Source organism: Amblyomma mixtum, chromosome 6 (genome assembly GCF_055824585.1).
Source record: "Amblyomma mixtum isolate Tamu chromosome 6, ASM5582458v1, whole genome shotgun sequence".
In the NCBI taxonomy this organism is placed as follows: Eukaryota; Metazoa; Arthropoda; class Arachnida; order Ixodida; family Ixodidae; genus Amblyomma; species Amblyomma mixtum.
This window is the reverse complement of record NC_143017.1, coordinates 118681370-118694837: the sequence shown is the minus strand read 5'-3', so window position 1 is coordinate 118694837 and position 13468 is coordinate 118681370. Positions and strand designations below refer to the sequence as shown.

The following is a 13468-nucleotide window of genomic DNA, read 5'->3' as shown; positions in this document are numbered from 1 at the left end:
CCTCTTTTAAAAAGCCGCTGTTCTTGGAAAATTTCTCGCCTTGTTTTCTGATCAAACGTCGATCATTAAGGCATCCGTGTAAAACTGATTTCTACCAGGAATTCAACAGTTCGACGTCTCCGAGACCGTGTAGGCCCCTACACAAACACTAAGATCGCGGAATCCACGAAAGAGTTTGATTTCTTAGCTGCCTAAAGGCGCGGCATGACATCAAGGGATGCACTGGGAAGGCCGCATAGGGGGCTCACAAAGCGCACACTTCAGTTTATGACTACACGCCGAAACTGCCAGGAGATTAAAGTTATTCGCAGCATCTGCGTTCTGAAAACTTATGCAAGCACTGTTGCGTACACGGTATATGAAAAGTTATCAGATCGCGAGGTCTACTTTTTATCGGGATAGTCTGTCACTTAAGACTGAAGCTACAAAAGAGTCGAAATTTCCGGAGCCCTCCACTATGGCGTCTCTCATACCCTTAGTCGCTTTGGGACGTTAAACCCCATAAACCATGAACCATAAACCACAAAAGAGTTCAGAAGTGAGAATTATTCTTCTTCTACTCCTTACAGAGAATTTGAGGCTCAACGTTATCATGATTGCCTAATTACAGGACCAAAATGTAGACATGACCTGGGAACGTTTGGAGCGACCTGTACATGTGACTGGCCGAGAAACGCTGGGTGTGAACATTTAAACCTGGTTTATGTGACGTAATTTGATCATGGATACTAAAAGTGTGCCTCTAATATTAGCACATATTATGCTAATATTCCAGAGTGAGCGCTTTATACGGGACATCTAGAGATACGGAGACTGTGTTATTGGAAGACGTCTGAAAGGCTGTTGTGTTTTTTATACGCGTGCCTAATTTCATTGGTAAAGAGGAGCAGCTTTTCTTAACAACCCCAAAGACGACGAAGACAACAACAACGAGAATAGTTCCGCATAAAAGTATCTTCTCACTCATTAGGCTGGACGACGACAAATTTCGTGATTGAGTGCGCTACGATCGCGTTGCTTCGCGTACAGGCCGCATAAGGCAGAAAGAAAGAAAAATGATTCCCGCTCGGGCTATAGGAAATGGCGCATGAGGGCGCGTTCTGTTTGTCGTCGGATGTTGGTGCTGCTCTCGTGAATGACCCGCGGCAACGGTGGACGCCGCGAGCTCGCCACGGTATCCCTAGATTGGGCCTCAGATTTATGGCTGTGGTCGCCTTCGATTAGCGACAACGCCCGACCCTGCTCTGACCTTTGCCTCAGTGGCTTTCACTTTCGAATAAGCTGCAGCTGACCTCTCGGAATGCACACACCGCTTATCTCGGCCTCGTGCTGGCTATGCGAGCCGTCCGCGGACGTCGGTTTTGTCCAATGGCAGTGCTTGTCTAAAGTGACTTTTAGCGCGAATCGAAAACGAGAACGTCGTTGCTGGAGCATTTATATCCTTGTCATGATTAGACAATCTGTAGGCGTCTTGTTTAGACAATCATATTTAGTCAAACAGATATTGTTCGTTTTTTGACCTCTCTCACTTGGCGTGTCTTTGTCACGTGCGACTTTGGCATCGTAAAAGACGCGTGTGCAAGCTTCGCTCGAACAAGACGGGTTCCGGTTGAAGTTTATTTTCTTGAGATAAATGACACGTAGTACGTGTATACATTATTGATCATACAAAGAGAGGTCCGAGAACAATATTCTGTAATGGAACCTCATAATAAAATTGTTCAACTAATGACATTTGTTGGCAGTAGGAACCGCGACAGCGATGCTTTTAAGTATATGAGGTAAATATTAAGATATATTTGATCAAAAATACGTATTGAAACATAAAAGAGATGCAACCAACAGGGGAAACGCAACGAAACAAGTAGACAAACAAAAAGAACTAAAAACGTAGCATAGTAGCAGTCAGAAATAAACGTATTAAGTTGGCGTTTATTAAATGACGATGAAGGCGAAGCTATTTTGCGTCGCTTTCAACGTTATTTCTTTCTCCTACGCACTTTGTTGGTACTGACACCGATAATTGCGGCCTGGTCCTTTTCGCCTGTAATTTAAAGATGACAGATTAAAAATAGCACGTTAAATGAGAAACGTGAACCAGATTCAAATCCTGTCCATATGTTTGTAGATCGCGAACTACTGCCGGGAGAACGACGGCTCCTGAGCGCGCTTGAAACGCTTGAAGCGAGTTCAAGTAGCCTATCTCCGTGTGTACTGAGCAGCATCGACTATCTGCGCCGCCCACTCCGATAACGATGTCGTTCAAACTTTGGCCTTAGACCAGAAGCTCAACGAAAAAAAAAACAGGTCTCTCTTTCCGCGGGATTCGCGTCAGGAGTCGCGCTTTAGCTTTGTGTGTTGTTGTTGTGTTGGGTTTAATGGCACATAGGCATCTAAGGCCATCATGCGCCAAACACAAGGTAATAGGGAATGTTTTCTGTGTGATTTAATAAAAATGTGGTGTAAAGGGCCTAAAAATTTTAACTAGCTAGTAATAACAGACAAAACGAGATTTAAGAATGGCTAATGGTAAAAGCTTGCTTTAAAAAAAGGTCAGGCAACCTCAGCGGCCATCCTTGGCTGGCCAAGGATGTCGAGGATCCCAACCAATCAAATAAAAGCCTCAGCCTTCTTCTCAGGAATTAGAAAGCGGCTGAGGTGTATGATGCAATAAAGCGAGCCAGTGGTTCAATGTTTACAGTTTTTCGAGTAAGCCTGCTTCTTTTAAAAAGTTAAAAATAGAAGGTATGTTAACAATGGCATTATCATGTAAGAGCAGTGTTGGATGGAAAGGAATGCATTCTTTATAAAATTGACTGAAGTACTTTCTTCTTAGTTTTTCAAGTTTAACACAAGAGATTAAAATATGGTTAACCGTAAGTTCGTCTCCGCATTCTTCGCAAACAGGTTTGTCTTGTTTGGTCAGTAGAAAGTTGTGCGTAAGGTGCGTGTGTCCAATACGTAAACGACATAAAATAACTTCAAAGAAGCGTTCCTGATGAGCCTTCTCCGGTTCTTTATGTTCTTTGTTTTGCAGCAGATGCCACTATCGATGACTACTACTAATACAACGCTCCTGGTGTGCATGCAGATTTCTTTCTCCCCATTCCTTTCTGAGGTTATGACATATCGCCATTTACTTCGCAGTTTTGATCGAGGAGCTCATTTTAGTCTTGACCTCACAACTTTGAGTTGAACGGCGGGAAAACTTTGGACAATTTGTAAATCCAGTTTCATCAACAATCAGTGCATCGTTTGCTGCTGAACAGGCGTGGACATAGCCACAGAGAACCAAACGATCGGTTTTTACTGAGAACACAAATCGTATGGAGCTGTCCCAAGTGACCCTTTAAGTTTTTATTGTAACCTTGCCTTATTTCCGATTCACTTTGTTTGTATTGTGGTTAGAGTTGAAATGTAGTGGCATGGATGACTCGACTAATGGCTATGGCGTTAAGCTGCTGAACACAAGTTCGCCGCTTGGATCCCTGCCGCGGCGGCCTCGTTTGAATGGAAGGCACATTTAAAAGCATTTCTGCGCTGAGATTTTGGTGCCTGTCAAATCAGCACAGGTTGTCGAAATAAGCCTGCAGCCCTGCACTACTGCGTGCATAATTTCAAACATTCTTGTTCTGGAACGAGGAAATCAGTCAGTTTGGCAATCAATTAGTCAGCTGATTAATGGCGAGGGCAAACGTTAACAGATCCTCGTGTGCAGAAGGTGCAATCAGGCTGAAAAGGTAATCGCGAGAACAAAAAACAAAACGAACAAAGGGAGAAAATGAACCGATAACATATGTATACAATCGAGGACAAAAGAAACTAACTCCCCAATTCACCGATATCTATACTCGGAGTGCATCGTCACGTGGCGCCTGTATGCCTGTATGTAGTGCGGCACGGTCCAGAACTTAGAGGAGGGGGGGGGGGGGGGGGGGTTACTTTTGACACCTACAGTAAGTACAGGTGTGGATAAAGTAAACGGGGCATGCTATTGCGTTCCAGCTGCAACCATGCCTTCCATATAGGAAATAAAGAAACATTGTTCACGATAAAGCCACTAGCATCCACTACCAGTATGCACATACCTTAGCTGGCAATTTCAATAAGGCAAAGCACGGAAAATATTAGAAGCCAATAGCGTATTGCGTTTACTTTCGTCCGCACCTGTGCATCGGCTGAAAGTCCGGTATTTGTGCGCTGGAAACCTGAAACGGAAAAAAAGAAAAGATTTAAAGCTTATAGAGTTATGCCTAGCACCACTTCACCTTGCGGTCTACTTGCCCCGGAAGCCGTAATAAACGCAGAGGGCAGGGTCACCTAGTAAAGCGCTGACACAGAAGTATTACGAGAGAGCGCATCGTATAGTTCGCACCCCGCAGGTAATTTTCTTCGTACTAAGCCTCACCTAAGGAACGCAAGTGGCAAGTAAATTTAGCTGAACATAAAATTTTAGTTATAAAGCTTTCAGAACTTAGGTGGTACTTTTCTACATCTCTCTGCTGTCGACTTCCTCGGAGTCCACGGACTCAACCTAGAGTTTTCGATCAACATTGTTCCTGAGGCGCACTCCGCTGAGTATAAAATCGAATTACTTACGACTCACCGACTTCTCACGTCCCCGGGAAACTGTATTATTCCCCTTGACCCCACTTAAACTTTTCTTTTTCTATTCGAAACGTGGAGGGGTATGGGGAGTAAAGGGGAAGCAAGCAAGACTGCCGCGCGCAGAAGTATTTACGGAGGTAATAACGGAGTCACCAGGCAGCCTACAGTTCAATTCGTTTTCGTTTTCAAGCTAGACCAAAACAAAATAAAATGAAAGGATCGGAAAAGAGGAGCCGCAGTGCATTGCTGGCGTGCAAGTACATTATTGCTTTTGCCGGGCGTTCTCGGTGATTGGGGCTCATAAAGTGACCGTCGTGCCCTGTCGTCTTTCCGCATGCGGCTTTATGGCCGCCGCAGTGACCGCGTAGCGAAGCGCATCCGTCGTGGTGAGGAATAAAGCCGGGCTCCCGACAGTCCTGCCCTCTGTGGTGATATACAGTAAGAAAGCGGCTCAATGCCGTGATCGCGGGATCACTGAGCGACCCATCTCAAACATCATTCAAAATAGGGTACGTGGCGCTTGATAGAGTCTCTTCTTATGGCCGACGTTCACGGGCAGAGGTTCGCGAAGCCTAAATGCCGTATCACTTGGGTAAAAAAAAAAAAAAAAAGGCGCAGAAATATGGCTTGGCAATATGCGGAAAACGGAGACTTTCTGGTTTAGGTGGTTTATTGGGGTTTAACGTCCCGAAGCAACTCAGGCTATGAGGGACGCCGTAGTGAAGGGCTCCGGAAATTTCGACCACCTGGGGTTCTTTAACGCACAGTACACGAACCTCTAGAATTTCGCCTCCATCGAAATGCGACCTCCGCGGCCGGGATCGATCTCGGGCGCGGCGGTCACATGTGCATACTCTTATTACGTCATAAAATTTGTAGTAAACTGTTTTCTCTGTAAAGTTGAAGCCCACTTAGCAGAAGATGGTAAGGCTGGAGAGCTTGCCAGGTGGTTAAACCAAGCGAGTCAAAGATACGGCTTGCCATGTACTAGGCAGCGTATGCAACTTATCTGCTTCGCCGATTCTACAGCATGTGGTCCACACCCAGCAGCCAAACAGTTAATTGGGTAGTTGGTGTGCGCCTGCCTTCGTGAACGGGGGGCAATGGACTCCTGAGCATACCGACACCGTGCGTGTTAAGATCCCTTCGCAACGCGTGACAGCGGTAGGAAGTGCGTGTAACTCCTCGCAACCTTTTTTTTACCTAACATGAGTGTATGAACAGCCTTGAGCAACGCTAACACAAAATAACCTTGTGAATGCTCTAACGCCTGTTAATGCATTTGTTCTGTTTTTAGTTTTCCTCCTTTCGCTGGGTTCGAGAGGGGTGGGGGGTGGGGGGGTGGGGGGGTGGGGGGCTCGCGCGCTGCTCTCATAAACAAGTCCGTCTGAAGACGGACTGATTCTCGGGACTAAAATAAATGCGAGTTTTTTTTAAGCGGCTTTCCCCGTCTGAGATGCAGACCGAGTAGCTCTTCTGCTGAGATCAGCTTGTCTGCGCGGCTAGGTTGCTTGCCTGTCGCTCTGACGGCTCGAGAACCCGTGTGAGAACGCGGAAGAAGTAATTATAGCGCCCCCAGATCAGTTCTACTCAAAAACGTAAACATTCGATTCATGCATCGTTCTTCTTACGAAGAAGACGTTTGTGTAAGCAGTTTTTTTTTTTTTTTACTATCAGCGACCGTGATTAACGGTTGACCGAACCTCATCATACGATGCGTTAGAGAAGACGTTTCGGCAAAAAAAAAAAAAAAAAAAAATCACATTTGAAACGGCGCGAAGAATGAAGTAGTGTTAACTGTTCACGGGCAGCCCTAATGTGAAGACAGAGTAAATGTGAACCATGCGTGAAATTGAAGCCAATTTAAGGAAACCCAATCCACGGCATGGATGTAAGTATAGCACGCTGCGAAAACATTAATCGGACGTGTCTTTTCTTAGGCACGGTGTTTATGCCGAAAAAACACGTGATGAAAAGCATTGGCACTAACACGAGTAGCTCCCGAAGAAGAACGCTGGGAGAATTTCCTGAAGCGATTTTCTAGACGTACCAGCATTTACAAACGAGTGCTGAATAAACGGGTGAGTCACTGGTTGCTCAGCGTCATTTATAATGTGCCGTTTTATTATAGTTCAATTTTGCTTAAAAGAAATACAAACAGCTCGTCATCGAGCATCGGTTTTAAAAGCAGGTACTGGTTGGATACCACCACCTAATTCATCATCATCATCAGCCTGACTGCGCCCACTGCAGGGCAAAGGCCTCTCCATATCTTTCCAATTAACCCAGTCCTTTCCCAGTTGCGGCCATCCTGTCCCCACCAACTTCTTAATCTCATCCGTCCACCTAACCTTCTGCCGCCCCCTGCTACGCTCGCCTTGTCTTGGAATCCACCCAATTACCCTAAGGACCAGCGGTTATCTTGCTTTCGCATTACATGCCCTGCCCAAGCCCACTTCTTCTTCTAGATTTTGACTAGGATGTCATTAAACCGCGTTCGTTTCCTCACCCACTCCGCCCGCTTCCGATCTCTTAACTTTACACCTATCATTTTTCTTTTCATAGCTCCCTGCGTGGTCCTCAACTTAAGCTGAACTTTTTTCGTTAGCCTGCACGTTTCTGCCCCAGAAGTGAGTACCGGTAAGATACATTTGTTGTGTACTTTTCTCTTGAGGGATATAGGTAAACTGCCATTCATGATCTGGGAGACTCGACCTGCCATATGTGCTCCACCTAATTATGAGAACGCAAACATCGATGTCTATTGCGTCCCTCGGATCAAATTTGAAATCCAGTGTGACGTAGTCAGTGAACCCACTCTTACGTTAATCTGTGGATGCTCTTTCTGTATCGCTCGGACTCCGTTCTCCACGCCTCATTTCGCTTCTGCAGATACAGTTGGGTTCGCATCTGCATGGTCTGGCTACTGTTGCGATACTGCAGCAATAAAGTGAAGAGAGTTGGCATGCTCTGTACCTGCGTGCTGCACTGCCATATAGCAGAGTGTACGGGCGCGCCTGATCGGGCGCGTTGCGTATGCTATCGCTTCTGCTCCCGCTGTAAAATCCATTGGGCTGACTTTTTTTTTTGTCTTTGCTCTTCTCGCTTGACTAGCTGTCAATAAAACATTCGAGTTTGCTACCCGCGAAATGTCTTATCCCTGCGCCTGCACAACTACAGTTGCAAGACGTGTTCAATGGCAACTGTAACTGCTGCGTTTGACTAGGTCAGTGGGGCAGTTCTTTTTTTTTTCTCTTGATCAGCCTAGGCACCCCGAAGATGTTGCGTATGCTGCTCCGTTTGGAAAAGGTTTCGCTCGGCTTATGACATTTCGGGTCAACTGCTTCTATAAGAGGTCAAAACGCGCGATGCAGATGTGTAGGGTGGGCTCTCGTAGAGGCAGAAGGCCTTGAAAGCTTGGGTTATCTCTTTGCGACGTATGAGTTTCAATGGCTGAAGCTTCTGTGAAGGAGGGGCACTGACATTTCCCCGCCGTTTCGTCTACCTTCTGCTTTTTAAGCCCTGTGCTTTGTACACGTTGTACTTCGTGTTCTGTCGCTCTGCCGAGCATTTCACACACGTTCGCGTTCACGTAATACTAGAGGGCGACTTGGTCGTTGCCTTGTGTTACGTCAATGTGTGCGTACACCTTAGAGGGGTGCTGGCTTAGAACAAAGTTTTGTTACTGTAGTGGGGCCTATCAACTCGAAAGTGCCCTCGGTTCAGACTTATCTGTTAGCTGATCCGTGTCGTTTAGAGCCTAAGCATATTGCGCAGCACTGTTCCTGGATAAAAAGCACAGAACGAGAAAACGATGTCTGGAGCGTGGAGTCTCTCGAATCAATAAGAAATGGAGAGAAATAAAGCGTGATAAAGTAGTATTGTACTGTTACAGACATCTTCCTGAATGATGGTATGTGCTAACGTATGTTGGCCTTTGATGGCGGCCCATAAACTTTAGTCAAAGTTTCAGAGGTGATTTTGACTGGCCCAGTTTCCTTTAATTTGGCACCACCAAAACAATGTGCTTCCATGTAGTGTATGGCCTCGATTTTGGTAGAATTCGCATGTGCCATGGTCCCATGTTCAGCTCGGGCAGCTAGCGTCGTGCGCCCAGTGCAGCCGCGAAAAAGGCCAAGCATCGAAGAAACCAGAGGCTCACGCTATTGTGGAAAGTAGCGAAACGAAGGTCCACGAAGTTTCGGACGGCGTCAGTCTGACAGAAGGCTCAGGATTACGGGCGCCTCCGAGGGCGGTGACCTCGATTTCCCTAAATCCCAACTGGGAGAAAAGCCGGCTCTTTCGCGGCGAGATTTTCGATGCGCGTTTTTTGGATGCTCGTAAAGCTGACTTTTACGGCTGTGCGGAATGATTAATGACTTATTGGCTGCGATTCCACGCTTTACGAGCGTAAATAACGGCCACGTCTGGGCTTCTGGTGAATGGTAACTATAGCATGCTGTGGGCGGCCGCATGCGACCTACATCCTCTCGGACGCCTTGGCCGTTTGTTTACAAGCCTCCTGCAAACAATGAAGTTCGGTGTTGTTTCCCAATCGAAAAATGGGCAGTGAAGTTATTACCCTTCTCCTTCCTTTTATTTCCCGCCCTTTTCAACAATAATGAAACACTGTTTAGTCACTTTACTTTTCACAGCCTTTTTAATAATAAAAATAGTAATCATGATACAAATATTAAAAACTCTTTGGCGATCCTCGATGTATCGGTTGAATGCGTTAGCATGTTCCGTTCATATGTCTTTATTTCGTTATATCCGAGGTTGACACACTGAAGTTCTTTATATCCGAGGTTATACACCCAAATTTGTTATATTCAACGTGACATACTAAGGTTAGTTATATCCGATGTAGTGTACTAACATTCGTTATATCCGAGTTAGCCACGTCTGACGGCGGTCACTGCTACCGCTTGCACTTACCCCTGTAATGCTAACGCATTAATGTTAATAATAATATCAATGCCTATTAGCAATAATATGTGGCAGCCCACACGCATATAATAATACCGAAGTAGGTCCCAAAATTCAGGGATGTAGTTGGACCTCCTGTTAGTGAATATATTACAGAAATAAAAGTATATCGGCAGAGCAAATGTAACTAAAAAGGTAACATACATGCAAAATCAAAAGAGTACAAGAGGAAAAACGTGCCACCAAATGTGCACAACTCACAACGCAACCTGTAATCTACAAAGCTCCGCCCTCCCCACTGTCGCCGCTTGAGCATTGAGATATTATCCGTATTATGTGTTCCGCTCTCCATTTATTGTCTGCAAACGAGATAGGGGTAACTTGCCCAAAACCTACGGAGTGGCACCGTCATGCCACAGTCGCACGAAGCGAAATAGCATAAACAAGGGAGCTGAATACGGAGCATTGGAACGCGCCGACTGGAATATAGCTCTCCCATTGAAAGCAAATAACTATAAGCGGAGAGCATGGGTGCCATTGCTGTCTGCAGTTCAGAGACCCGACCGTCGCATGCGACTCCAATAAGCAAAACTGAAAGTAGTTCGGACGGCGCGAAAACAACAAAGACAAAGGAGACACGAACACAACAGGACGGGCGCCAACTTGCAACTGAAGTTTATTGCACCAGACCCCTACATTTTATGCATCACCCCAGCCATATCTCGCAAGCCTATCACACAACAAAACGAAATTGTCATCAAAAGTCCTAACACCGGAAGTAGGCGCAACTATTACAGACAGATATGCGTTCTGCACTATACACATGATAACATTTTCCTTATTTTATAAGTCTCAAGATAAGAAGAGCGCGCAACCCACATGAAAGCAATTCATTCCCAAAATAAATACACACGCTTGAACAAGGCAACCAGAGCGCAAACTCAACAATCCTGATTTAACACAAATTGTGATAAAGAAAGAAAGACCAACAACAAACGCGGAAAATTTTTGGTGGACATGAAACTTAAACCTTCGGGGAAACCTCCCAGCGTCAAAGAACTATTTCTAGCGTCAAAATCATTGAGAAAACCTCCCAGCGTCAAAGAGAAACGTTAAAATCTAAAGACAGCCTTCGAGAAAAGCCACCTCAGCGTCACTAATTGAAATTGAAGGCCTACTCACGCATGCGCTTCCCGCTTTCTTAATAAAAAATGCCTCCACTACTTCCCGCTCAAATCTGTCTTTACCGCTCTTCAAAAAAACTGTTTTGCTCAATTCCGGACTACACCCTTTGCAAGTCTTGCAGTGGTCAGCAAGGAAACTTCCATGTTGTTGGCGCACATTCCGCATGTGTTCGCTGGCACGTTCATTAAAACATTCATTAAAAGCTGGCACGTTCGTGTCTCCTTTGTCTTTGTTGTTTTCGCGCCGTCCGAACTACTTTCAAGATATGAACCAACTAGCCCAAATCAAAGTACTTCTTAAGCAAAACTGGCTGAAATTGGGCGTCAGATGGCAGATCGTGTTTGCCAGTGCGCACCGCTGGTCCGCACACTACTACCGCATTTGCTCGGCGTAACCTGCTTGCTAGAGTAGGGGAACGCTGAGCATGTTTTCAGTGACGGAGTCTGAACCTTCTGCTACTTATACACTACTGCTACTTACTGCTTACTGCCACTTAGGCGTGTATAATATGCCTTCTAGCCCTCCTGTGCATTGTTTGAAAAGCGCAAAAACCTCTTAGTCTTCCTTTTTTTTCTCGCAGTCGAGCATGATTATATTACTTTGCTACACTCATAAATTATACATTTTTTTTCTTCTCTTTCAGAGCTCAAGACAAGCGTTCGACGCTTGTTATATATTGTTGCGCTGAGCCTACAAGCATGGCAATGTCAAGGTAAGTTCCTCGTATCTATTGCCAGTTGTCAACGGGATGTATATGATTGTAAAAGTTAATCAGGCGGCGCTTTTCGCTTTTAACAAATTGCTGTCAGATGAAATCGAAAAGGTCCACAAAATACTAGCAGAACTCGAACAGTACTCAAGGGTCATTAATATGGAAATAAAGGGAGTTCTTGTGACTAAAGACGAGGATGTTAGAAAAGTTCTGGCGAGCATCGGTGATGTCAATGAGTTTCCTATCAACTCCGCTGACCTTGACCTCGTCCATCGTGTTGCCACCAAAACGAAGAATGAAAAAAAAAAAACAATCACTGATCGCTCATTGTGTCGAGGAAAGAAAAAAAGAAAGAAAAATACAGCTAACCCCTCTCCCCGGGATCGCGCACCTGTTCTTTATATATTTATTCTTTCCATGATGTCTCGATAGGGGGTCCCAACTTTGCTTTCCACAATAGCTATCTTTGCTGCTGGTTTTGTTTGCCTACGAAGTGCTCCGAATAGTCCAATATGACGGTTTTATTGTCCTTGTTCTACTTGCTGCCAAGATTTCCTCACATCTTGAGTGATAACGTTGATTAAAGGCAGCGAATCCGGGATCGGTTGCAACGCGGGAATGCTTTATTCATTCCAGCAAAAAAAAAATGGAATGCGTACTGCGCGTGATTACGAATCGGATCAAACCTAATCGGAGCAAATCATGTGCGTGAATAAAGTCGTTGCAACAATAACGAACACTGCACACAAGTAACTTGCAATAGTTTCCCGGCAAGCGATGTGACTAGTCGTTATAATGGTCATTATAGTGTTACGAACTAAACGCAGTAGAATACTGAAAATTAACAAAAAACAAGAACACACTTTCGTCAGGTCTTCAGGAAACGGAAGCGAACGCGTTGTTTAACGCGTGGACGGACAGACGTATAACGACGTCCTGAGCGAAGCGGAGGAAGGACACTTCGGATTAAAAAAAAATAATAATAACGACTGGCCGAGAAACTAGATAACTTAGGGCGATGGACGCACACAGCAAGAGCTTTTGGTATAAGAAGCGCTGGGCAGTGATGCCCTAATCCTTGCCGTCGTAGAGTCCTTATCCTCCTGCTTGCTTTTTAGACGACAGCCTATTCGTTGTTCCGCCGGGGCTCATTACACGACCGGATATTTGGTCGTTTGGGCCCAGTGTGGCGTGCTCGAGCTCCTTAAGCCCTGACCTTTCCTATACCTATTCCGACTTTCTTTGGACAACGCTTACTCGGCTCGAGCAATCGGAGTGTCACCTTTGGTATTAGTTCGTAAAAGCCTCTGCGCATGCTCCTAGTGTGGAAACTATCTTGGGTCCGAACTTTCGTTCTTACAGCTGTGCCTGTGCTGCATATTCGCAGGAGACATGCGCTAGAGTTCAAAGGGACAGTGAGGAGAAACTGAAGGTGGATGTGAGACTGTAAAGGATTTTCAGAAGTTGGTTGTACAACAGTTGTAATAAGAGGTATGGCTATAAAATTTGCATAAAATCTCAAAGTTAGTCGCAGCTTGCATTAGAGCACAAAACTAGACTAAACTCTTGTCCAGAATTTTTTGTTTTTTTTTTGTACTACTGTACCTTTTTCTTTAAATCTAATATCCACAGATTGCTGAAATTTTTGTACGAGAGTAGCAACCAATGCTTTGCACAGCAGGTACAAAAATGGTATTCTTGAAACAAAAAACTACATCTATTATGTTTTTTTCTTTGCCGGTGCAATGAAGTTTCCACCGATGAGGGCTTTTTTTTAGCCAGAAAAATACACAAGAGCTTGGCTGTTAATTCTGGCACTAGTTATACAAATGGCATTGATTAACATCTCTGAAAAATGTTGTTTGCTTATGCCTCATAGTTCCCAAGGAAAAGTTGCACAAACATCCAAAAGTATTTTGAGAAAAAAACGCCAGTAAAGTCTCTGAAAACCGTTTCATTCATCAAAACTTCCCCTGACCGAAGAGCTACAGAAGGAGCCTTAGTGGCTGAAAAGTATACTAAGAACAAGTCCAA

The 13468-nt window shown here is 45.0% G+C and overlaps 1 protein-coding gene across 3 annotated transcripts in view; it reads left to right on the top strand.

Annotated features, from left to right (window-relative positions):
* Positions 1-13468, top strand: part of LOC149340186 (uncharacterized) — a 110211-nt gene that overhangs the window by 12195 nt on the left and 84548 nt on the right. For 2 of the 3 annotated variants that reach the window (XM_089548955.1, XM_089548954.1), the window contains exon 2: positions 11366-11434. The exons of the other annotated variant lie outside the window; for it this stretch is intronic. In XM_089548955.1, the coding sequence (XP_089405081.1) occupies positions 11366-11434 (69 nt within the window). The remainder of the gene's footprint in view (positions 1-11365; positions 11435-13468) is intronic. 3 annotated transcript variants of the gene reach the window in all.